This window comes from Tachypleus tridentatus, chromosome 2 (assembly GCF_004210375.1).
Source record: "Tachypleus tridentatus isolate NWPU-2018 chromosome 2, ASM421037v1, whole genome shotgun sequence".
Taxonomy (NCBI): domain Eukaryota; kingdom Metazoa; phylum Arthropoda; class Merostomata; order Xiphosura; family Limulidae; genus Tachypleus; species Tachypleus tridentatus.
In genome coordinates, this window is record NC_134826.1 from 155941992 (window position 1) to 155966757 (window position 24766).

General features: G+C 37.1%; 1 protein-coding gene across 1 annotated transcript in view; it reads left to right on the plus strand.

The window, feature by feature from the left end:
• The window catches only part of LOC143245437 (heat shock 70 kDa protein 4L-like), a 57666-nt gene that overhangs the window by 11097 nt on the left and 21803 nt on the right, over positions 1-24766 (plus strand). The window contains 8 exon segments of the mRNA XM_076491801.1: positions 360-459; positions 12653-12780; positions 14371-14615; positions 18516-18592; positions 19710-19861; positions 19993-20096; positions 20390-20523; positions 24065-24342. Coding sequence (XP_076347916.1) covers positions 360-459; positions 12653-12780; positions 14371-14615; positions 18516-18592; positions 19710-19861; positions 19993-20096; positions 20390-20523; positions 24065-24342 — 1218 coding nt within the window.

Here is a 24766-nt window from a genome sequence, read left to right on the forward strand (position 1 = left end):
GATTTAGATTGTACATTGTTCTGTATACTTGTAGATAACCTTTCATGCTCACTTACCTGTGTATCATCTCAGGCTGGGAGTAATATAAAGCCTAACTTATATTGTTCTGTGTACTTGTAGATAACCTTTCATGCTTACTTACCTGTGTATCATCTCAGACTGGGCCTAATATAAAGCCTAACTTATATTGTTCTGTGTACTTGTAGATAACCTTTCATACTTACCTGTGTATCATCACAGGTTAGGCCTAATATAAAGCCTAACTTATATTGTTCTGTGTACTTGTAGATAACCTTTCATGCTCACTTACCTGTGTATCATCACAGGCTGGGCCTAATATAAAGCCTAACTTATTTCAGGTTCCAGTTTACTTTACTGATGTTGAAAGAAGATCAATGTTAGATGCTGCTCAAATTGCTGGACTGAATGTCTTAAGATTGATGAATGAAACAACTGCAGGTAAACATTTTATAGCATTTGGTCATTTTAAATGTTTAGTTCTCATGCTGTTTTGTTTGTATTTGTGCAACTTATAAAGAATTCTTATTATGGTTTGATGCTGACCACTTATGTTGGTGGTGTTGACTATTTTAATGTTCTTGTTTAAAATAAGGTAAAGTTAGCTGTTACAACAGGGTCATAGATTTTCATGTTCATTCAAGCAGTTATTTAGGTTGATTAGTCCTCGTATAGACAAAACAGAATCAGTGAAATAAGATTTGATACAGTCAAATAAACAATGATTTAATTTAGCCGACCTCATCTTGCTCTACACAAACATTTTTCCCATCATATTCCAACATCATTTAAATGAGCTACAAAATGATAAAGATTTCAAAGCAAACCATGACCACAGTTTGATGGAAGTTTGTTGATAAAGATATCACTAAGCTAAGATTTTATCACTTTGTGCTGATTTCTCTGTGAATGTTTACTGAACTGTAAGTGTTATTAACATTAACAGCTATAAATACTGGTAGAAGTGTTCATATCGTGTGTTTAGATCAGTAACATGTGGCTTCTTGCTGGAGATAATTACACCGTGATAGCAGAGGTCAAAAGAATATTGTAATGCTGTTTTGTTTGAAACATGACCTGTTGAGGTGTTCAACCATTACAGAAGCTACTAGCCTGTGTGGTGGACAGTTACTTTGATATTATGTCAGGGGTGTCCAAACATTGATAAACTTTAGATGTTTGAGAACATTAACAAATATTACATTTATGTTTTTATTGTTACATGTACATTTTGTTACATAAATTTTGTATGAGTATTAATAAATACAGGTAGGTAATAATATTTATTAATGTATTTAGTGTATAAACTGTTAATTTGTATTAGTTTCAATAATCACAAAGTACACGATATATATAAAATGTTTTCAAAATTTATTGTTTTAACTATATTGAGTGTATTTAATATGGTAATGAGCTATGGAAACATCTTAGAAAAATATGCAAATTTGTATTTCATTAACACTAAATAAGACAGCCAGAAATAAAAATAAGTGGTAAAAACAGGTATCTTTAATGATATTTATTTGTCTTAGTAAATATCTGGTCAATACTTGGAGTTAAATATGTAAAACAATAAAATTAGAGATATTTTAATCAGATACCACCCTACCAAATATTAGTCTTATCATAATATATTTCTGACACAAACAGACATTGATACAGTTACCAGACTATTTACTGCTAGTAGAGGTCTTGTGAGTTTCAATCTTGTTGTGATTCATTGAAATTCTGGCTGATATGTTATTAACTCTGTACAAATTAGCTCCATCAGGTGTTGATTTGTAAGGATTGCATGATGCTTTGACTTCACAAGCTTCATTATAGAGTACAGTGACTCACAGCAGTATGTTGTGTTGAAAATTGAAATGAGTCGCACACTGGTTTTCTTCAATTCAGGATACTTTATTTCTGGAACTTGCTTCCAGAATTCAGTTGTAGAATGGGATTTACGGATCATCTTTAGACCCAGGTCCTCCTGTAGTTCTATTAGTTCTATTTCCACAGCAGATGATTCTATAATCAGAGGTTGGAGAATTGGACAACCATCATTGATTGTGAATGGATTTACAAGAAAGGCAAAGCAGGGCTTCAGCTTCTGCAAGTCCTCAAGTCTATGTAGGAAGTTATCAAGCAGACCTTGTAATTTATCTTTGTATTCTTCCAGTTTGTGGTCTTTCAATATCAGGGAATGTATTTACTCTCCTTTTGAGATTGGGAAAGTAACTGAAATTTCTTGACAGTATGTCTCTCTGAAAAAAGTCTTATTTTATTCTGAAAGCTGAAAATTGTGTGAGTAAGATCGGAAACAATCTTATCCTTCCCCTAGAGTGCCAAGTTGAGAGTTTGTAGATGATTCATTACATCTGTAAGGAACATTAAATCTTGCATCCATTCATCATTTCCCAGTTGGGGATAGAATATTTGCTTTTCTTCAAGAAGAGTAATAATAGACTCCAACAAATCCACAAACCTATTTAAGACATTGCTGGTTGACAGCTACCTCACAGTGCAGTAGAAAGAGACATCACTGGGTTTATCTTCAAGCTTCAGTTCTTCAATAAAATTTTTGAACTGTTGGTGGGTCTTTCCATTTCAGCATATGAAATTGACAATTTCAAAAACAAATTTTTTAACATCTTCATACTTGAAGTATCTGGCTGTCAGGTGTTCACGATGAATAATGCAATGAACAGAGAGAAACTCTGGAAAGCTGGGATCACTTTTCATAAGTGTAATTAATTTTGCATTTTTCCCCACCATTGCAGGTGCTCCATTTGTTGCAACACTGACAAGTTTATCCAGAGGAATATCAGCATTTGTTAAGACTTTGCCAAGTGCTTTTTTTAATGTCAACACCATGAGTTGTTTCTTTTAATGCCACTAAGTCCAATGTCTTTTCTTTCACAGTTACATCAGAGGAAACATAATGAACAAATATTGCCAGTTGTGAGTTGTCTTGTATGTCAATAGATTTATCAAGGGAATTCTTTAACTCATTTTGCATTTTGCCTGCAACATAACACTTATCTGGGAGATACATCTCTCTGTAGTGTAATGTGAAGCTGGTGTTTGTGCTGTTAGTCGCTGAAGTTTTGTGTTATTTGGATCTAACACTGCAACAACTTCAGCTATATTTTTCTTAAGAAATTCACCATCAGAATATGGGCATTTAGCATTAGCAATATTCCATGATATAACAAAACTAGCTTCAGTTGTTGTATCAGCTTCCTTACTGAACGTTGTCAGTAGTGTCTGCTGGCAATTTAATGATTATTTTAATGCAGTGAACTAGTTTTTCCGTAATTTTGATTTAGGTGGATAACGTTTTTGTGACTTGTTTCACAGTGGCTTTCAAGCTACTGGCTTTGGAATGACTGAGTAACACATTGCACATAGGTCACAAAGGTTTTCCTCCTTTAACAGTGAATACAATATCATCCTTCCACTCTGGCTTAAAATTTCTGTTTTCTTCTTCATACTTTCACATCATACAATTTGATGACACCATCTTCCTTCACAACATTTCCACAGACACTTCTAAAAACTTAAAGTGAAAAGAAACAACAAGCTCCAACATGGGCAATGTAACCAAACTCTACAGTGCCCAGTATCACACTGACACTCTGACCAAACTACAGTGCCCAGTATCACACTGACACTCTGACCAAACTACAGTGCCCAGTATCACACTAACACTCTGACCAAACTACAGTGCCCAGTATCACACTAACACTCTGACCAAACTCTACAGTGCCCAGTATCACACTAACACTCTGACCAAACTCTACAGTGCCCAGTATCACACTAACACTCTGACCAAACTACAGTGCCCAGTATCACACTGACACTCTGACCAAACTACAGTGCCCAGTATCACACTGACACTCTGACCAAACTACAGTGCCCAGTATCACACTAACACTCTGACCAAACTACAGTGCCCAGTATCACACTAACACTCTGCTAATTTCACTGTGAAAAGAAACAACAAGCTCCAACATGGGCAATGTAACCAAACTCTACAGTGCCCAGTATCACACTAACACTCTGACCAAACTACAGTGCCCAGTATCACACTGACACTCTGACCAAACTACAGTGCCCAGTATCACACTAACACTCTGACCAAACTACAGTGCCCAGTATCACACTAACACTCTGACCAAACTACAGTGCCCAGTATCACACTGACACTCTGACCAAACTACAGTGCCCAGTATCACACTGACACTCTGACCAAACTACAGTGCCCAGTATCACACTGACACTCTGACCAAACTACAGTGCCCAGTATCACACTAACACTCTGACCAAACTCTACAGTGCCCAGTATCACACTAACACTCTGACCAAACTCTACAGTGCCCAGTATCACACTGACACTCTGACCAAACTACAGTGCCCAGTATCACACTGACACTCTGACCAAACTACAGTGCCCAGTATCACACTGACACTCTGACCAAACTACAGTGCCCAGTATCACACTGACACTCTGACCAAACTACAGTGCCCAGTATCACACTAACACTCTGACCAAACTCTACAGTGCCCAGTATCACACTAACACTCTGACCAAACTCTACAGTGCCCAGTATCACACTAACACTCTGACCAAACTACAGTGCCCAGTATCACACTGACACTCTGCTAATTTCACTGTGAAAAGAAACAACAAGCTCCAACATGGGCAATGTAACCAAACTACAGTGCCCAGTATCACACTGACACTCTGCTAATTTCACTGTGGAAAGAAACAACAAGCTCCAACATGGGCAATGTAACCAAACTCTACAGTGCCCAGTATCACACTAACACTCTGACCAAACTACAGTGCCCAGTATCACACTGACACTCTGACCAAACTCTACAGTGCCCAGTATCACACTAACACTCTGACCAAACTCTACAGTGCCCAGTATCACACTGACACTCTGACCAAACTCTACAGTGCCCAGTATCACACTAACACTCTGACCAAACTCTACAGTGCCCAGTATCACACTGACACTCTGACCAAACTACAGTGCCCAGTATCACACTAACACTCTGACCAAACTACAGTGCCCAGTATCACACTGACACTCTGACCAAACTCTACAGTGCCCAGTATCACACTGACACTCTGACCAAACTACAGTGCCCAGTATCACACTGACACTCTGACCAAACTACAGTGCCCAGTATCACACTGACACTCTGACCAAACTACAGTGCCCAGTATCACACTAACACTCTGACCAAACTACAGTGCCCAGTATCACACTGACACTCTGCTAATTTCACTATGAAAAGAAACAACAAGCTCCAACATGGGCAATGTAACCAAACTACAGTGCCCAGTATCACACTAACACTCTGACCAAACTCTACAGTGCCCAGTATCACACTAACACTCTGACCAAACTACAGTGCCCAGTATCACACTAACACTCTGACCAAACTACAGTGCCCAGTATCACACTAACACTCTGACCAAACTCTACAGTGCCCAGTATCACACTAACACTCTGACCAAACTCTACAGTGCCCAGTATCACACTAACACTCTGACCAAACTACAGTGCCCAGTATCACACTAACACTCTGACCAAACTACAGTGCCCAGTATCACACTAACACTCTGACCAAACTCTACAGTGCCCAGTATCACACTAACACTCTGACCAAACTCTACAGTGCCCAGTATCACACTAACACTCTGACCAAACTCTACAGTGCCCAGTATCACACTAACACTCTGACCAAACTCTACAGTGCCCAGTATCACACTAACACTCTGACCAAACTCTACAGTGCCCAGTATCACACTAACACTCTGACCAAACTACAGTGCCCAGTATCACACTAACACTCTGACCAAACTACAGTGCCCAGTATCACACTGACACTCTGCTAATTTCACTGTGAAAAGAAACAACAAGCTCCAACATGGGCAATGTAACCAAACTCTACAGTGCCCAGTATCACACTAACACTCTGACCAAACTACAGTGCCCAGTATCACACTGACACTCTGACCAAACTACAGTGCCCAGTATCACACTAACACTCTGACCAAACTACAGTGCCCAGTATCACACTAACACTCTGACCAAACTACAGTGCCCAGTATCACACTGACACTCTGACCAAACTACAGTGCCCAGTATCACACTGACACTCTGACCAAACTACAGTGCCCAGTATCACACTGACAGTCTGACCAAACTACAGTGCCCAGTATCACACTAACACTCTGACCAAACTCTACAGTGCCCAGTATCACACTAACACTCTGACCAAACTCTACAGTGCCCAGTATCACACTGACACTCTGACCAAACTACAGTGCCCAGTATCACACTGACACTCTGACTAAACTACAGTGCCCAGTATCACACTGACACTCTGACCAAACTACAGTGCCCAGTATCACACTGACACTCTGACCAAACTACAGTGCCCAGTATCACACTGACACTCTGACCAAACTCTACAGTGCCCAGTATCACACTAACACTCTGACCAAACTCTACAGTGCCCAGTATCACACTAACACTCTGACCAAACTACAGTGCCCAGTATCACACTGACACTCTGCTAATTTCACTGTGAAAAGAAACAACAAGCTCCAACATGGGCAATGTAACCAAACTACAGTGCCCAGTATCACACTGACACTCTGCTAATTTCACTGTGGAAAGAAACAACAAGCTCCAACATGGGCAATGTAACCAAACTCTACAGTGCCCAGTATCACACTAACACTCTGACCAAACTACAGTGCCCAGTATCACACTGACACTCTGACCAAACTCTACAGTGCCCAGTATCACACTAACACTCTGACCAAACTCTACAGTGCCCAGTATCACACTGACACTCTGACCAAACTCTACAGTGCCCAGTATCACACTAACACTCTGACCAAACTCTACAGTGCCCAGTATCACACTGACACTCTGACCAAACTACAGTGCCCAGTATCACACTAACACTCTGACCAAACTACAGTGCCCAGTATCACACTGACACTCTGACCAAACTCTACAGTGCCCAGTATCACACTGACACTCTGACCAAACTACAGTGCCCAGTATCACACTGACACTCTGACCAAACTACAGTGCCCAGTATCACACTGACACTCTGACCAAACTACAGTGCCCAGTATCACACTAACACTCTGACCAAACTACAGTGCCCAGTATCACACTGACACTCTGCTAATTTCACTATGAAAAGAAACAACAAGCTCCAACATGGGCAATGTAACCAAACTACAGTGCCCAGTATCACACTAACACTCTGACCAAACTCTACAGTGCCCAGTATCACACTAACACTCTGACCAAACTACAGTGCCCAGTATCACACTAACATTCTGACCAAACTACAGTGCCCAGTATCACACTAACACTCTGACCAAACTCTACAGTGCCCAGTATCACACTAACACTCTGACCAAACTCTACAGTGCCCAGTATCACACTAACACTCTGACCAAACTCTACAGTGCCCAGTATCACACTAACACTCTGACCAAACTACAGTGCCCAGTATCACACTAACACTCTGACCAAACTACAGTGCCCAGTATCACACTAACACTCTGACCAAACTCTACAGTGCCCAGTATCACACTAACACTCTGACCAAACTCTACAGTGCCCAGTATCACACTAACACTCTGACCAAACTCTACAGTGCCCAGTATCACACTAACACTCTGACCAAACTCTACAGTGCCCAGTATCACACTAACACTCTGACCAAACTACAGTGCCCAGTATCACACTAACACTCTGACCAAACTACAGTGCCCAGTATCACACTGACACTCTGCTAATTTTACTGTGAAAAGAAACAACAAGCTCCAACATGGGCAATGTAACCAAACTACAGTGCCCAGTATCACACTAACACTCTGACCAAACTACAGTGCCCAGTATCACACTAACACTCTGACCAAACTACAGTGCCCAGTATCACACTAACACTCTGACCAAACTACAGTGCCCAGTATCACACTGACACTCTGACCAAACTACAGTGCCCAGTATCACACTGACACTCTGACCAAACTACAGTGCCCAGTATCACACTGACACTCTGACCAAACTACAGTGCCCAGTATCACACTGACACTCTGACCAAATTCTACAGTGCCCAGTATCACGCTAACACTCTGACCAAACTCTACAGTGCCCAGTATCACACTGACACTCTGACCAAACTACAGTGCCCAGTATCACACTGACACTCTGACCAAACTACAGTGCCCAGTATCACACTGACACTCTGACCAAACTACAGTGCCCAGTATCACACTGACACTCTGACCAAACTACAGTGCCCAGTATCACACTAACACTCTGACCAAACTCTACAGTGCCCAGTATCACACTAACACTCTGACCAAACTCTACAGTGCCCAGTATCACACTAACACTCTGACCAAACTACAGTGCCCAGTATCACACTGACACTCTGCTAATTTCACTGTGAAAAGAAACAACAAGCTCCAACATGGGCAATGTAACCAAACTACAGTGCCCAGTATCACACTGACACTCTGCTAATTTCACTATGAAAAGAAACAACAAGCTCCAACATGGGCAATGTAACCAAACTACAGTGCCCAGTATCACACTAACACTCTGACCAAACTCTACAGTGCCCAGTATCACACTAACACTCTGACCAAACTACAGTGCCCAGTATCACACTAACACTCTGACCAAACTACAGTGCCCAGTATCACACTAACACTCTGACCAAACTCTACAGTGCCCAGTATCACACTAACACTCTGACCAAACTCTACAGTGCCCAGTATCACACTAACACTCTGACCAAACTCTACAGTGCCCAGTATCACACTAACACTCTGACCAAACTCTACAGTGCCCAGTATCACACTAACACTCTGACCAAACTACAGTGCCCAGTATCACACTAACACTCTGACCAAACTACAGTGCCCAGTATCACACTAACACTCTGACCAAACTACAGTGCCCAGTATCACACTAACACTCTGACCAAACTCTACAGTGCCCAGTATCACACTAACACTCTGACCAAACTCTACAGTGCCCAGTATCACACTAACACTCTGACCAAACTCTACAGTGCCCAGTATCACACTAACACTCTGACCAAACTACAGTGCCCAGTATCACACTGACACTCTGCTAATTTTACTGTGAAAAGAAACAACAAGCTCCAACATGGGCAATGTAACCAAACTACAGTGCCCAGTATCACACTAACACTCTGACCAAACTACAGTGCCCAGTATCACACTAACACTCTGACCAAACTACAGTGCCCAGTATCACACTAACACTCTGACTAAACTACAGTGCCCAGTATCACACTAACACTCTGACCAAACTACAGTGCCCAGTATCACACTGACACTCTGACCAAACTACAGTGCCCAGTATCACACTGACACTCTGACCAAACTACAGTGCCCAGTATCACACTGACACTCTGCTAATTTTACTGTGAAAAGAAACAACAAGCTCCAACATGGGCAATGTAACCAAACTACAGTGCCCAGTATCACACTAACACTCTGACCAAACTACAGTGCCCAGTATCACACTGACACTCTGCTAATTTTACTGTGAAAAGAAACAACAAGCTCCAACATGGGCAATGTAACCAAACTACAGTGCCCAGTATCACACTGACACTCTGACCAAACTACAGTGCCCAGTATCACACTGACACTCTGCTAATTTTACTGTGAAAAGAAACAACAAGCTCCAACATGGGCAATGTAACCAAACTACAGTGCCCAGTATCACACTAACACTCTGACCAAACTACAGTGCCCAGTATCACACTGACACTCTGCTAATTTTACTGTGAAAAGAAACAACAAGCTCCAACATGGGCAATGTAACCAAACTACAGTGCCCAGTATCACACTGACACTCTGACCAAACTACAGTGCCCAGTATCACACTGACACTCTGACCAAACTACAGTGCCCAGTATCACACTGACACTCTGACCAAACTACAGTGCCCAGTATCACACTGACACTCTGACCAAACTACAGTGCCCAGTATCACACTAACACTCTGACCAAACTCTACAGTGCCCAGTATCACACTAACACTCTGACCAAACTCTACAGTGCCCAGTATCACACTAACACTCTGACCAAACTACAGTGCCCAGTATCACACTGACACTCTGCTAATTTCACTGTGAAAAGAAACAACAAGCTCCAACATGGGCAATGTAACCAAACTACAGTGCCCAGTATCACACTGACACTCTGCTAATTTCACTATGAAAGAAACAACAAGCTCCAACATGGGCAATGTAACCAAACTACAGTGCCCAGTATCACACTAACACTCTGACCAAACTCTACAGTGCCCAGTATCACACTAACACTCTGACCAAACTACAGTGCCCAGTATCACACTAACACTCTGACCAAACTACAGTGCCCAGTATCACACTAACACTCTGACCAAACTCTACAGTGCCCAGTATCACACTAACACTCTGACCAAACTCTACAGTGCCCAGTATCACACTAACACTCTGACCAAACTCTACAGTGCCCAGTATCACACTAACACTCTGACCAAACTACAGTGCCCAGTATCACACTAACACTCTGACCAAACTACAGTGCCCAGTATCACACTAACACTCTGACCAAACTACAGTGCCCAGTATCACACTAACACTCTGACCAAACTCTACAGTGCCCAGTATCACACTAACACTCTGACCAAACTCTACAGTGCCCAGTATCACACTAACACTCTGACCAAACTCTACAGTGCCCAGTATCACACTAACACTCTGACCAAACTACAGTGCCCAGTATCACACTGACACTCTGCTAATTTTACTGTGAAAAGAAACAACAAGCTCCAACATGGGCAATGTAACCAAACTACAGTGCCCAGTATCACACTAACACTCTGACCAAACTACAGTGCCCAGTATCACACTAACACTCTGACCAAACTACAGTGCCCAGTATCACACTAACACTCTGACCAAACTACAGTGCCCAGTATCACACTAACACTCTGACCAAACTACAGTGCCCAGTATCACACTGACACTCTGACTAAACTACAGTGCCCAGTATCACACTGACACTCTGACCAAACTACAGTGCCCAGTATCACACTGACACTCTGCTAATTTTACTGTGAAAAGAAACAACAAGCTCCAACATGGGCAATGTAACCAAACTACAGTGCCCAGTATCACACTAACACTCTGACCAAACTACAGTGCCCAGTATCACACTGACACTCTGCTAATTTTACTGTGAAAAGAAACAACAAGCTCCAACATGGGCAATGTAACCAAACTACAGTGCCCAGTATCACACTGACACTCTGACCAAACTACAGTGCCCAGTATCACACTGACACTCTGCTAATTTTACTGTGAAAGAAACAACAAGCTCCAACATGGGCAATGTAACCAAACTACAGTGCCCAGTATCACACTAACACTCTGACCAAACTACAGTGCCCAGTATCACACTGACACTCTGCTAATTTTACTGTGAAAAGAAACAACAAGCTCCAACATGGGCAATGTAACCAAACTACAGTGCCCAGTATCACACTGACACTCTGACCAAACTACAGTGCCCAGTATCACACTGACACTCTGCTAATTTTACTGTGAAAAGAAACAACAAGCTCCAACATGGGCAATGTAACCAAACTACAGTGCCCAGTATCACACTAACACTCTGACCAAACTACAGTGCCCAGTATCACACTGACACTCTGCTAATTTTACTGTGAAAAGAAACAACAAGCTCCAACATGGGCAATGTAACCAAACTACAGTGCCCAGTATCACACTGACACTCTGACCAAACTACAGTGCCCAGTATCACACTGACACTCTGCTAATTTCACTGTGTACAACAATACCACACACTCCACAATCACACAATTACAAGCCATGCCTATTAAAACAAACATTGTCAGCAACACTTGTACGAATACTGATTTTCCAGCACAATTCCTCTGTAATTCTTGCTTGTATGATTACTGATTCTCCAGCACAATTCCTCTGTAAACCTTGCTGATCCAAAATTTCTTTAATCCTTGACTCAACACTAACATTAAAATTAGGATTTAAATTATTAAATATATTTACTCATCATGAACACTAAACTTACATTTTAATCCAGTGAATTCTCTGTTTGTACCCAGTAAATAATGATAAAGCTTGAAAATGTTTTACCTTTTATGTTAATTGTGATGCAAAAATGAGCTCAGCCGACTTCTGCGAGCCGCACATTATATGTCAGAGCCGTGTGTGGCTCATGATCTGCGGTTTGGCCACCCCTGTGTTATGTTAATCTTTTTAAATCTTTGGAGTCAACTTGTTTAGGTGAATATAGAAAACTGAGTCCCTTTATAAATTAACATAAAGTAGTACAAGTTCAATCAGGGTTATTTTTAATCTGTAAATTAGTGTTAAATTTATTTTATACTGACTTAGCATGTTGTGATATAGATATTAGAAGCAAAGCCACTTACACACGCACAGTTCTTTAAAGGTACCACAGTTTATGCTGTATATAGTTTCCCTCGAATTAAGGCTTCTTTACCACTGTTTACTTTTCATATAGTTGCCTTGAATTATGGTTTCTACAAGACAGACTTAGAAGATGATAAGCCTAAAAATGTAGTGTTTGTGGATGTGGGTCATTCATCTATCCAAGTATCAGCTTGTGCTTTTACTAAAGGTAAACTTAAGGTAAGGTTTGTCATGTATTATGTAGTAATAGCAGATAAAAAGTATGTTTCTACAGATGTTTATTTGTTGTTTATCTGATTAATGTTATTCGTTGCACATTATTTATCGCATTTTTATGGTAACAAAGTCATGATGAAAAGTGTTAACACAAAGCTTGTTTTACCTAGTGTAATTATAATCTGTTAACAGAGTCATGATGAAAAGTGTTAAAACTAGGTCACTTGTTTTACCTTGTGTAATTATAATCTATTAACAGTCATGATGAAGTGTTAAAAGCAGGTCACTTGTTTTACCTAGTGTAATTATAATCTGCTAACAGAGTCATGATGAAAAGTGTTAAAACTAGGTCACTTGTTTTACCTAGTGTAATTATAATCTATTAACAGTCATGATGAAGTGTTAAAAGCAGGTCACTTGTTTTACCTAGTGTAATTATAATCTATTAACAGAGTCATGATAAAGTGTTAAAAGCAGGTCACTTGTTTTACCTAGTGTAATTATAATCTATTAACAGAGTCATGATGAAGTGTTAAAAGCAGGTCACTTGTTTTACCAGTGTAATTATAACCTGTTAACAGAGTCGTGATCAAGTGTTAGCACCAGGTGTCTTGTTTTACCTAGTGTAATTATAATCTGGTAACAGAGTCATGATGAAAAGTTTAATCCATTCTCTGAATGACAAGTGTATCACATTAGAACACTGCTGGTGTCACAGCATGCAGCAACTGTAGACAGAATGTCAACCTTCAGGGTTTTCTTGTTGGTGAGAAGACTGTCTTTTTGTTGTTGGTTCTGACGTGAGTCTTGTAGTGGATGTGAACATGGCTTCTGAACTCTGTCTCTGATAGGTTAATTGTGTTTGTTGGTCTGATGTGATTTTTGTAGTGGATGTGAACATAGTTTCTGAACTTTGTCTCAAAATGCCATATGTAAATTTTACTGTATCAAAAATACTTGTGAGCAGGCATAGATTTTGTTAATGTTTTTAACTTTTTTAAATTCTTACTGCTTTAGTTTTTGTATTAGATATGAGAAAGTAGAAATAAGTTAATATTCCTTGTGAGTTTGTGAAAACTGTTTTACCCTAAAGTTTAGGTTCTGATAACTTGCTCTTTGAGTTTTGGAAAACTTCTATCAAATGTATTCCCAATTTTCTTAACACCAGAGAGTGAAGTGATAATTATTATTTTTCTGTAAATATCTTTCTATGAAAGGAACTATTAATGTATTATATTAGGTTTTTTACATGTATTTTGAGCTAATTAAAAAGTAATTTTATCATTAAAATATAGAATATTTTAGCTAAAATGTGTTTAAGAAACCAGAACATTTTTAATAATTGGTATTTGTTATATTTTTTATTGTAGTTACTATGAATAAGGAACTTGTTAAATGGTTACAAAGATCTGTCTTGCTGTTTGTTTTTATTTTACACTTTATCTTAGTGAAGGAAAATAGTCACTTGTGCATTAGAATAACTTTGTATTTACTAGATATGGTGAGATTAAAGGCAATATATGTATTTTCAAGACATGTAGTGTAGTTTTTAGTAAGATGTACCAACTATTCAATAATTATAAAACACACCAGATGCTGGCTGCTACATGGGACACAAATGTAGGAGGGAGAGACTTCGATAACGTTCTCGTTCGTCAGTTTGCTGAAGAATTTCGCACCAAGTACAAGATTAATGTTATGGCCAGTAGGAAGGCCATTGTGAGGCTGCTAAGTGAAAGTGAGAAACTCAAGAAACAGATGAGCGTTAATCCACATGAACTACCACTGAACATTGAATGTTTAATGGAAGACAAGGATGTTGGAGCAAAAATGAAACGGTCAGTTTATTTCTCCAGTTAAAGAATACTTTAGTGTATGAATAATTAGTCTATATGATCTGGTTAGTCAAGATTGTGATTTTTTTTTCCATGCTCAAAGTAAGTTAAAAACTGTGCCTATAAAATAAACAGTTGTCCGTGTTTGGTTTCATCGATATCCTTTGATTTGTACGTCTTCACAGTGGAAATATTTATCTAAAACTTACTAACAACTTACTAAATAGTACCTAGTTTTGTCTTAAATTCAGGTGAGTTAATTTCATTTATATATCACATTTTAGGTAATTTCTAAACATCTTTCATCAGTCAACAGAACCTTTCATCTTAAAATTAATTTTTTCTTCTTGGCATAAAGTTTCACTTTGTGTACCCAGGGAGTTTCAGCCTAACTGATATTCATTCATGGTATTGCTGTGGGTTATGGGCAAAACTATGTCATCGTGTTTGTTGACTTGCATATGAAATTGCATTCTACTACTATTTTAGGAATTTATCTCAGTGAGTTTGGTGTCAAACTGTTGATATGTTATTCAGATGTTAGTATTATACATTAGTTAATTTGTTGATTTAAAAGCAAATATTAAAAAAACCTAAATATAGATTTACAAAGTCTATAGTTAAGCATCCATATTTGTAATAACCTGTTATTGATTGTTTCCTGTTTGTCAAACATCCATATTTGTGATAACCTGCTACTGACTGTTTCCTGCTTGTTAAACATTTATGTTTGTAATAACTTGCTACTGACTGTTTTCTGCTTGTTAAACATCCATGTTTGTAATAACCTGCTACTGAGTTTTAGTTTTATGTAGTTTTAAGGACCTTTTATGGTATAAACATCTGTTACTTGTCTGTTTACTAGTGTATAGCAGTGAAAATTTTACTGTTACTTATTTTACTGTTCCAGTACTTTTAGTTATTTAATAACATGGAAAATAAACTGTATATTGTATGTAAATATTTGAGTCTTGAAGTTTCATAGACTTTTATATACAAAGCTATTATATACAAGGCTTGTATATTAAGGGAATTCTGCCCCTTAACCCCACCAGAGGGTGTCATTCTCATATATTATAAAGTTTGTAAGTAATTCTGTAATTTAGTAAAGTATTACTACATGTATGTACTTCAACTGCAAGGCTCACCTATCCTGACAGAATAGTGATAAGACTTAAACATAGAAGTAAGAATAATGATAAACAGTTGAATTATAATAAAGTTAATTTATAATAAAATAATTATTGATGTTAAAATATGATTTGTAAACTACTTAAATTTATAATACAGTTAATTGATGTCACAGTGTGACAGTCACTGTTCATGGTATACATATATAAACAAACGTAAAAGCAAACTACATCAAAAGGACTGACATGATTTTTACACAACATATCAAAACTTGAGGTGAAATATTGTTAGATTTAATCTTGTGCAGGAGAAGAAATATATAAATGAAGCCAGTAAACAAACACCCATCAACAGGGGGGCACAAATCATAAAATATGGTACCAGCAAAAATAAGACCCAAATTATATTGGGTGTACGTCTGCCCAGTTTAACTTCAGTTTCCTTGACCTTGCATTTCAATAGAAAAGTTGAAGGTAGTTGTCACTGTTACATTTAGATAATAAATAGTTTAGTGAACTAAGCAATAACAAAACTACTATACATCAGTGAGCAGAGATGGAACAACATTTTTAAGTTGGTATTCCAACCGCCAGTCTGATGTTTGGACAAAAATACCAAAATATTACAGTTCTATTACACTAAAACAGTCTTTTGCTTTAATTATGGTTCTTGCATGAATTAGATGGCAGGTAAAAATCAACCGTAAATGCATTGTTTTTAAGGATGTTTTTTTAGAAACTTGATTAAACCATTAAAGTATAATACCAGGTGATCGACCAACTGGTACATGCAAAACATTTATTTGGTTTCCAAATATTCTGATATATCTTGGCTTTTACTGTTACATACTTATGTAATGATGGTGGTTTTACAATTTACAGTGTTATGTGAATATCAATATGCAGTAAGAAGGTAATCAGAGTTGTTTTACCCAGTGTAATTATAATGTGTTAACAGTCATGATGAAGTGTGTTAACACCAGGTGTCTTGTTTTACCTAGTGTAATTATAATCTGGTAACAGTCATGATGAAGAGTGTTAACACCAAGTGTCTTGTTTTACCTAGTGTAATTATAATCTGGTAACAATCATGATGAAGAGTGTTAACACCAAGTGTCTTGTTTTACCTAGTGTAATTATAATCTGGTAACAGTCATGATGAAGAGTGTTAACACCAAGTGTCTTGTTTTACCTAGTGTAATTATAATCTGGTAACAATCATGATGAAGAGTGTTAACACCAAGTGTCTTGTTTTACCTAGTGTAATTATAATCTGGTAACAGTCATGATGAAGAGTGTTAACACCAAGTGTCTTGTTTTACCTAGTGTAATTATAATCTGGTAACAGTCATGATGAAGAGTGTTAACACCAAGTGTCTTGTTTTACCTAGTGTAATTATAATCTGGTAAGAGTCATGATGAAGAGTGTTAACACCAAGTGTCTTGTTTTACCTAGTGTAATTATAATCTGGTAACAGTCATGATGAAGAGTGTTAACACCAAGTGTCTTGTTTTACCTAGTGTAATTATAATCTGGTAACAGTCATGATGAAGTGTGTTAACACCAGGTGTCTAATGATGAGTGTTAGCACCAAGTGTCTTGTTTTACCTAGTGTAATTATAATCTGGTAACAGTCATGATGAAGAGTGTTAACACCAAGTGTCTTGTTTTACCTAGTGTAATTATAATCTGGTAACAGTCATGATGAAGTGTGTTAACACCAGGTGTCTAATGATGAGTGTTAGCACCAAGTGTCTTGTTTTACCTAGTGTAATTATAATCTGGTAAGTCATGATGAAGAGTGTTAACACCAAGTGTCTTGTTTTACCTAGTGTAATTATAATCTGGTAACAATCATGATGAAGAGTGTTAACACCAGGTGTCTTGTTTTACCTAGTGTAATTATAATCTGGTAACAGTCATGATGAAGAGTGTTAACACCAAGTGTCTTGTTTTACCTAGTGTAATTATAATCTGGTAACAATCATGATGAAGAGTGTTAACACCAGGTGTCTTGTCTTACCTAGTGTAATTATAATCTGTTAACAGAGTCATGATGAAAAGTTTAATCCATTCTCTGAATGACAAGTGTATCACATTAGAACACTGCTGGTGTCACAGCATGCAGCAACTGTAGACAGAATGTCAACCTTCAAGGTTTTCTTGTTGGTGAGAAGTCTGTCTGTGTATTGTTGGTTCTGACGTGAGTCTTGTAGTGGATGTGAACATGGCTTCTGAACTCTGTTTGATAGGTTGTGTGTTTATTGGTGTGATGTGAGACATGTAGTAGATGTGAACATACTTATGAACTCTGTATCTGATAAGTTAGTTATGTGTTTGTTAGTCTGATGTGAAGCATGCAATAGATGTGAAGTGGATTTGATAGGTTAGTTATGTGTTTGTTTGTCTGTTGTGAAACGTAGTAGATGGGAACTCTGTATCTGATAGGTTAGTTATATATTTGTCTGTTGTGAGACGTGTAGTGGATGTGATTTGTTTCCTGTAGATTTGTTGTGTATTTGTTGGTCGGATGTGAACATTGTTTGTGAACTCTTTATCTGGTGGGTTAATTGTATTTGTAGTTTGTAGATCTGACATGAAATGTTCTCTTGGATGTGAGAACTTGTTTTACTCTGTCTTTAATATGTTAATTATATATTTGTAGTTGTGGTATTTTCTGGATGTTGACATGGCTTGTGATGTGGGACTTTGGATGATATAGTCTCTGAACTGTTTTTCTTGACAGTAATGTTTGTTTCTGCATATTTATAGTGAGAAGTTTGAAGAGCTTGCAACTGATCTTCTTGGTAGGATTGAGGCTACTATGAGAGACGTTTTACAGGCAGCAAGTAAGTAGTGTACACAGTTTTACTGCAGTTAACATTTGTAAAACAACTTTTTGATATAGTATATTTATGTTGGTAAAGCCTGTTGACTGTATTGGTTGAAACACATCTTTATTATTGTTAGTTTGTGGTGTTATTTCAAGTTTTTACAGAATGTTCTGTTAGATTAACTGTTTATCATGTAGTCCACCAGGATGACAGTTGTTTTAAACCAGTAACTGTGAAATTCTAGCTGCAGCTATTTATTATGAATCTGAATTGTATGTACAATGTTTGTTGTTAAGTGATTCTGTTAGAATTAATCATTCTATGATAATGGTACAGAATCTTCCTTTCTTGTTGGACACCCTTTGCACAGTTTGTCATTCTAAACACTAGTACATGTGACTAGCTTCGGTAAAGACTGTTGTAGTTTGTTTTGTCTGTAGTAAGATGACCGCCTAGACCACTAGTTTCTAACCTTTTTATACTTTAAGTCCTTAGCCAAGAATTTAAGTCAGTGGTTTTCTCCTGACACACACAATTTAAAAGAGTGGTTTATGCTAATAAGAAGGTAGAAGATGTAGTCAATAGTATGTGAATGTTGTGTGCTGGTTAGTGGAATACTTTGGTACTTAGATTGCCCTTCAGTATTGAGTTTTAGGGTTTATTTTCTTTTGATGTTTTGCTCCAGTAAGGTTTTCATGTACTCCTGGAGAATGTGTACCACAGGTTGGGAATAGACAATAGTTTAACAAGTTAACTTGTTACAGTACTTTGTTTGGAACTAGGCATTATAAACACTAGTACATTATTGAAAATGCTCTTCAAACAGTATGTAATTTTTGTTGTTGTTTCTTACAGGCATGGTTGCCATGCCGATCTTTATTAATAATATATTGAATTGTATGTAGTTAAAATTCATTGTAATAAACATACTTATTTCTGGACACTTTTTTAAAAAGTTAAAAGAAAATGTACTTATTAACAGTTTATATCAGTATCTTTCAAAATTATACAGGTGATGTTGTTATTAATCAAGTAGATTGAAGGAATTTTTCAAAAAGTGAGTTAAGTTACAAGTTAGTAGTAGTGTTATTTGTCATTGTTTCATGTTCAACCAAACTATTTCTTGTGATAGAATTGAAACCCAGTGACCTGAACGATGTTGGAATTGTTGGAGGTTCTACCCGTATTCCTGCAATCAAACGTCTGGTGCAGAAGGTTTTCGGTCGAGAGCCTAGTACTACACTCAACCAAGACGAGGCTGTTGCTAGAGGTTGTGCTCTGCAGGTATTTCCATTATTGTCTTATAATAGTAGGGACTGCCATCTTTAGGTATGTGAATTTCAATGGTGTACAATGTTTTTAAAATAAAAGTACCAGTAAAATGGAATGATTTAAATAGTTGTTTTTGTTTTCAGTGTGCTATGTTGTCACCTACATTTAAAGTTCGAGAATTCTCCATCACTGATATTCAACCATATCCTATAAAGATTACATGGGATGCTAGTGTCAAGGAAGATGGGTGCGTTTTATTAAATAGTTTTCTTTGGCTAGTAATACTAAAGTTATTCCTAATTGTGAGGAATTATTCCTTATTCCTAACAAGATATCCTGTTTATGTGAATGTATAATTTTTCATATTTGAGTTGTATTTCAAGAATACTAGCTGTTTGTGGATAAATTGTTTGTTATTTTAAATATATTTTTGGGTAATTTATGAAATTTTTAGTAAATTATTTATTTTTGTTTGGATAAGATTTAGAGAAAGTTAATTTTCTAATATCAGATTTGACAATTTTGGATTTGTTTCTACAGAGAAATGGAAGTGTTTCCAAAGTTTCACCAAGTTCCATTCTCCAAGATGCTAACATTCTTTAGGACTGACGCTTTTACACTTCAAGCATTCTATGTTGACAATGCTAACATTCCATATCCTGATTCGCACATTGGTAAGTTATTTTTCTAATGAACAGGTAGACTAAAGATACTTATAACTGTTATTGTAGTTTATATTGTTAATATCATTGTTATTGTAGTTTGTGTGGTTAATGTAATTGTTGTTGTAGTTTGTGTGGCTAATATAATTGTCATTGTAGTTCGTGTGGTTATTGTAGTTTATATCTCCAGTGTGTTGATAAAGTAGCTCTATTTATTAATCTCCAGTTTGTTGATAAAGTAGCTCTGTTTATTAATCTCCAGTGTGTTGATAAAGTAGCTCTATTTATTAATCTCCAGTTTGTTGATAAAGTAGCTCTGTTTATTAATCTCCAGTTTGTTGATAAAGTAGCTCTGTTTATTAATCTCCAGTTTGTTGATAAAGTAGCTCTGTTTATTAATCTCCAGTTTGTTGATAAAGTAGCTCTGTTTATTAATCTCCAGTTTGTTGATAAAGTAGCTCTGTTTATTAATCTCCAGTTTGTTGATAAAGTAGCTCTGTTTATTAATCTCCAGTTTGTTGATAAAGTAGCTCTGTATATTAATCTCTAGTGTGTTGATAAAGTAGCTCTGTTTATTAATCTCCAGTGTGTTGATAGAATAACGTGAGCTGCATGTTCTTCGAGTGAGTAACAACTTATAATGGTGTGGGCAGTAGTTGGACACATTTCAGGGGACAATGAATTTAAGTATAGATTTATACTGTTATGAGTTTAAAGCTATTTAGGATAAACAAATATAGTTTCATGTTACAATTTCAAGTCTTTCTGGAAAGAGAAAATGGATAATTTAGATTTTTTTTATTAAAAGGTCAGTCAACGTTGACCACCTTACTACAGAATTAATGTAGAGATAAATGAGAGATAAAATATAACAAACTTACTGGAAGAACAGAGAAATGTGAAATGTGTTTAGGAGGTTCTAGAGATTAGAAGAACAAAATTTGACATTTTTCAAATAAAGAAGAAAAGCATTTTTATCCTTAACATAAAAATACTTTATATGTGGACTAATAAAATATGATATATCCAGGGCCAAATCGTTAGTGAAGATACTTTATTGGAAAACCTTATTTTTTACTTATAAAAGATGTAATGTTTATTGAAAGTCTGCCAGAGTTTGTAAAGATACTTGTGCTCTATTAGAACATTGCTGTGGCAAAACCATAATGTGTAAACAGAGTGGACCCATGGTTGGTCAGTTGGACCAAGTCTGTGTAAAAAGAGTTAAGAAACTGAAGTACCAATAATATATAAACAGTAAATGTTATACTTTGAGTCTCAGTTATATTTAGTAAGTGATTATAAGTACAGCTTTGTAAACAATAAATGTTATACTTAGAACGTCAAATGTATTTGGTTACTATAACCTTCGTATGTCTATTGAAACAGAGCATTAATAAAACAAGTGAATGTAGGGATAGCTGATGTCAGTCCTTAAGAAACAGTGCAGACAATTTAGTAAGGATAGCAATTGCATCATAGTTGGATGGGCAAGAATTAACGTACAGTAATACGTATTTATAAAGTTATTCAACCAGTTTTTGTCTGTTAAAATACCACCACACTGTGTGCCTGTGATAGTATGTATGGATGATACAAATGCCATTCCTGCTATCTTGTTTACATTGTTTTTTAACATTTCATATTAGCCATTCATTTACTTTTCTTTTTTTAATTATTCTTGACACATGGTTACTGAAAACTTGCAAAGTTTCTTTAAAATGAAACTTGTTAAGAAGATATAATATTGATGGCAAAGTTAATTTGGGGTTTTGAAACTTAGTTGGGCCAAACCTGTAGAGAGAAAAATAATGGGTATTTTACTGTAATTAGTACTATTAAACATAATTGATTTAGAATATACAGTTTATTTTCACTGCAGTCAGAACCAATTTTTGTGGAGTATCACAACATATAAAGAGGTAAATAAATGAAACTGTTGATGGCATTGAGACCAGTTTGGAGGTCTTCCAATTCAGTTTCTTTAGAAATATATCCATAATATAAAGTCATTATAATGAATTTTAATATTACATCTGCTATTTTCATTTTCACTTGCAAAGTGTTAACTCCAGGCCACTTGTTTTACCTAGTGTAATTATAAAGTGGTAAGAGTCATGATGAAGTGTTAACACCATGTGGCTTGTTTTATCTTGTGTAATTATAATCTGGTAACAGAGTCATGATGAAAAGTTTAATCCATTCTATGAACTACAAGTGTATCACATTAGAACACTGCTGGCGTCACAGCATGAAGCAACTGTAGACAGAATGTCAACTTTCAAGGTTTTCTTGTTGGTGAGAAGACTGTCTGTGTGTTGTTGGTTTTGATGTGAGACATTTAGTGGATGTGAACATGGCTCCCAAACACTGATAGGTTAATTATGTGTTTGCAGTTGTGATTGAGTTTTATAGTGGATGTGAAATGGCTTCTGAACTTTTTGTCTCTAGGTTAGTTGTGTGTGTATAGTTATGAGTTTTGTAGTGGATCTGAAATGGCTGGATTTGAACCACCTGTTGAGAAGAGTGAACTGTGGTTTAATGGTTAGATAATTTTGTGTGGTAACAATGTTGGCTTGATTTGACACACCTGTTGAGAAGAGTGAATTTTGGTTTAATCATCAGAGAATTTGGTGTGGTAACAATGTTGGCTTGATGTGACCCACTTGTTGAGAAGAGTGAACTGTGGTTTAATCATCAGAGAATTTGGTGTGGTAACAATGTTGGTTTGATATGACCCATCTGTTGAGAAGAGTGAACTGTGGTTTAATGGTTAGATAATTTTGTGTGGTAACAATGTTGGCTTGATTTGACACACCTGTTGAGAAGAGTGAATTTTGGTTTAATCATCAGAGAATTTGGTGTGGTAACAATGTTGGCTTGATGTGACCCACTTGTTGAGAAGAGTGAACTGTGGTTTAATCATCAGAGAATTTGGTGTGGTAACAATGTTGGTTTGATATGACCCATCTGTTGAGAAGAGTGAACTGTGGTTTAATGGTTAGATAATTTTGTGTGGTAACAATGTTGGCTTGATTTGACACACCTGTTGAGAAGAGTGAATTTTGGTTTAATCATCAGAGAATTTGGTGTGGTAACAATGTTGGCTTGATGTGACCCACTTGTTGAGAAGAGTGAACTGTGGTTTAATCATCAGAGAATTTGATGTGGTAACAATGTTGGCTTGATTTGACACCTGTTGAGAAGAGTGAACTGTGGTTTAATCATCAGAGAATTTGATGTGGTAACAATGTTGGCTTGATTTGACACCTGTTGAGAAGAGTGAACTGTGGTTTAATCATCAGAGAATTTGATGTGGTAATAATAATACTGACTTCATTGAAATAACTAGTAAGGAAGGGTGTAATGTTTTTTAAATTGCATACATAAATTATGGAAAATTTGTGTTAATGGTTGTCGAGATTAGAATATGCAGAACAGAATAGAAGTGTTATAATAATGATCAGTAATATTTGTACTAAACATTGGTTCAGAGTATATTTGTGAGTTTTGGTGATGTTATTGGTATGTTGAAATTGATTTGTATTGGTAGGTAAATTTACAATCCAGAAGGTTACTCCATCAAGTGATGGTGAAAGTGCAAAGATCAAGGTTAAAGTGAGAATTAACATCCATGGGATATTCTCAGTGTGCTCTGCAAGTATGTTAGAAAAACAAACAATGGAAGAAAATGAACAGATAGAAAACAAGTCTCAAGAGGAACAGATGAATTCTCCAAAAACTGATGTGGAGATGGATTCTAGTAAGGGAAAAGATCAGCCATCCTGTAATGATGCTGGGAAGGCTGAAGCTCAACAAAATTGTGAAGAAGTAAGTTGTTCTTCTGTTGTGAAGTGTACGTCCATTACACACAAGATATCCTGTTTAAAACTTCTAATGTAACTTTTGTCAATAGCTTCAACTTTAATAAAGTACACATTTGCTGTACATTCTAATTGACTGTGAAAACTTTAATGTAAGAACAGTAAATGTAATTTTTAACTAATGTTACTGACTGTTAACCTGCGTATCATAACTCTTCATGTGTTTGTATGTGGTGAGGGGACCTCCCAGTAAAGGTTCTGTTGTTTCAGTTTACCTCTTCTGGGATCTAAACATCCACCAATGTGTTTGCCATGAGTGGCAACCTGTGTAGGGGAGGAGAGGATACTGATAGTTGAGGGGTCCAACCCTAACACACCATTTTGGCCTTGAATTCGTGTAGATGGGCAGTCATGGGGTGGCCCCCCTTGGG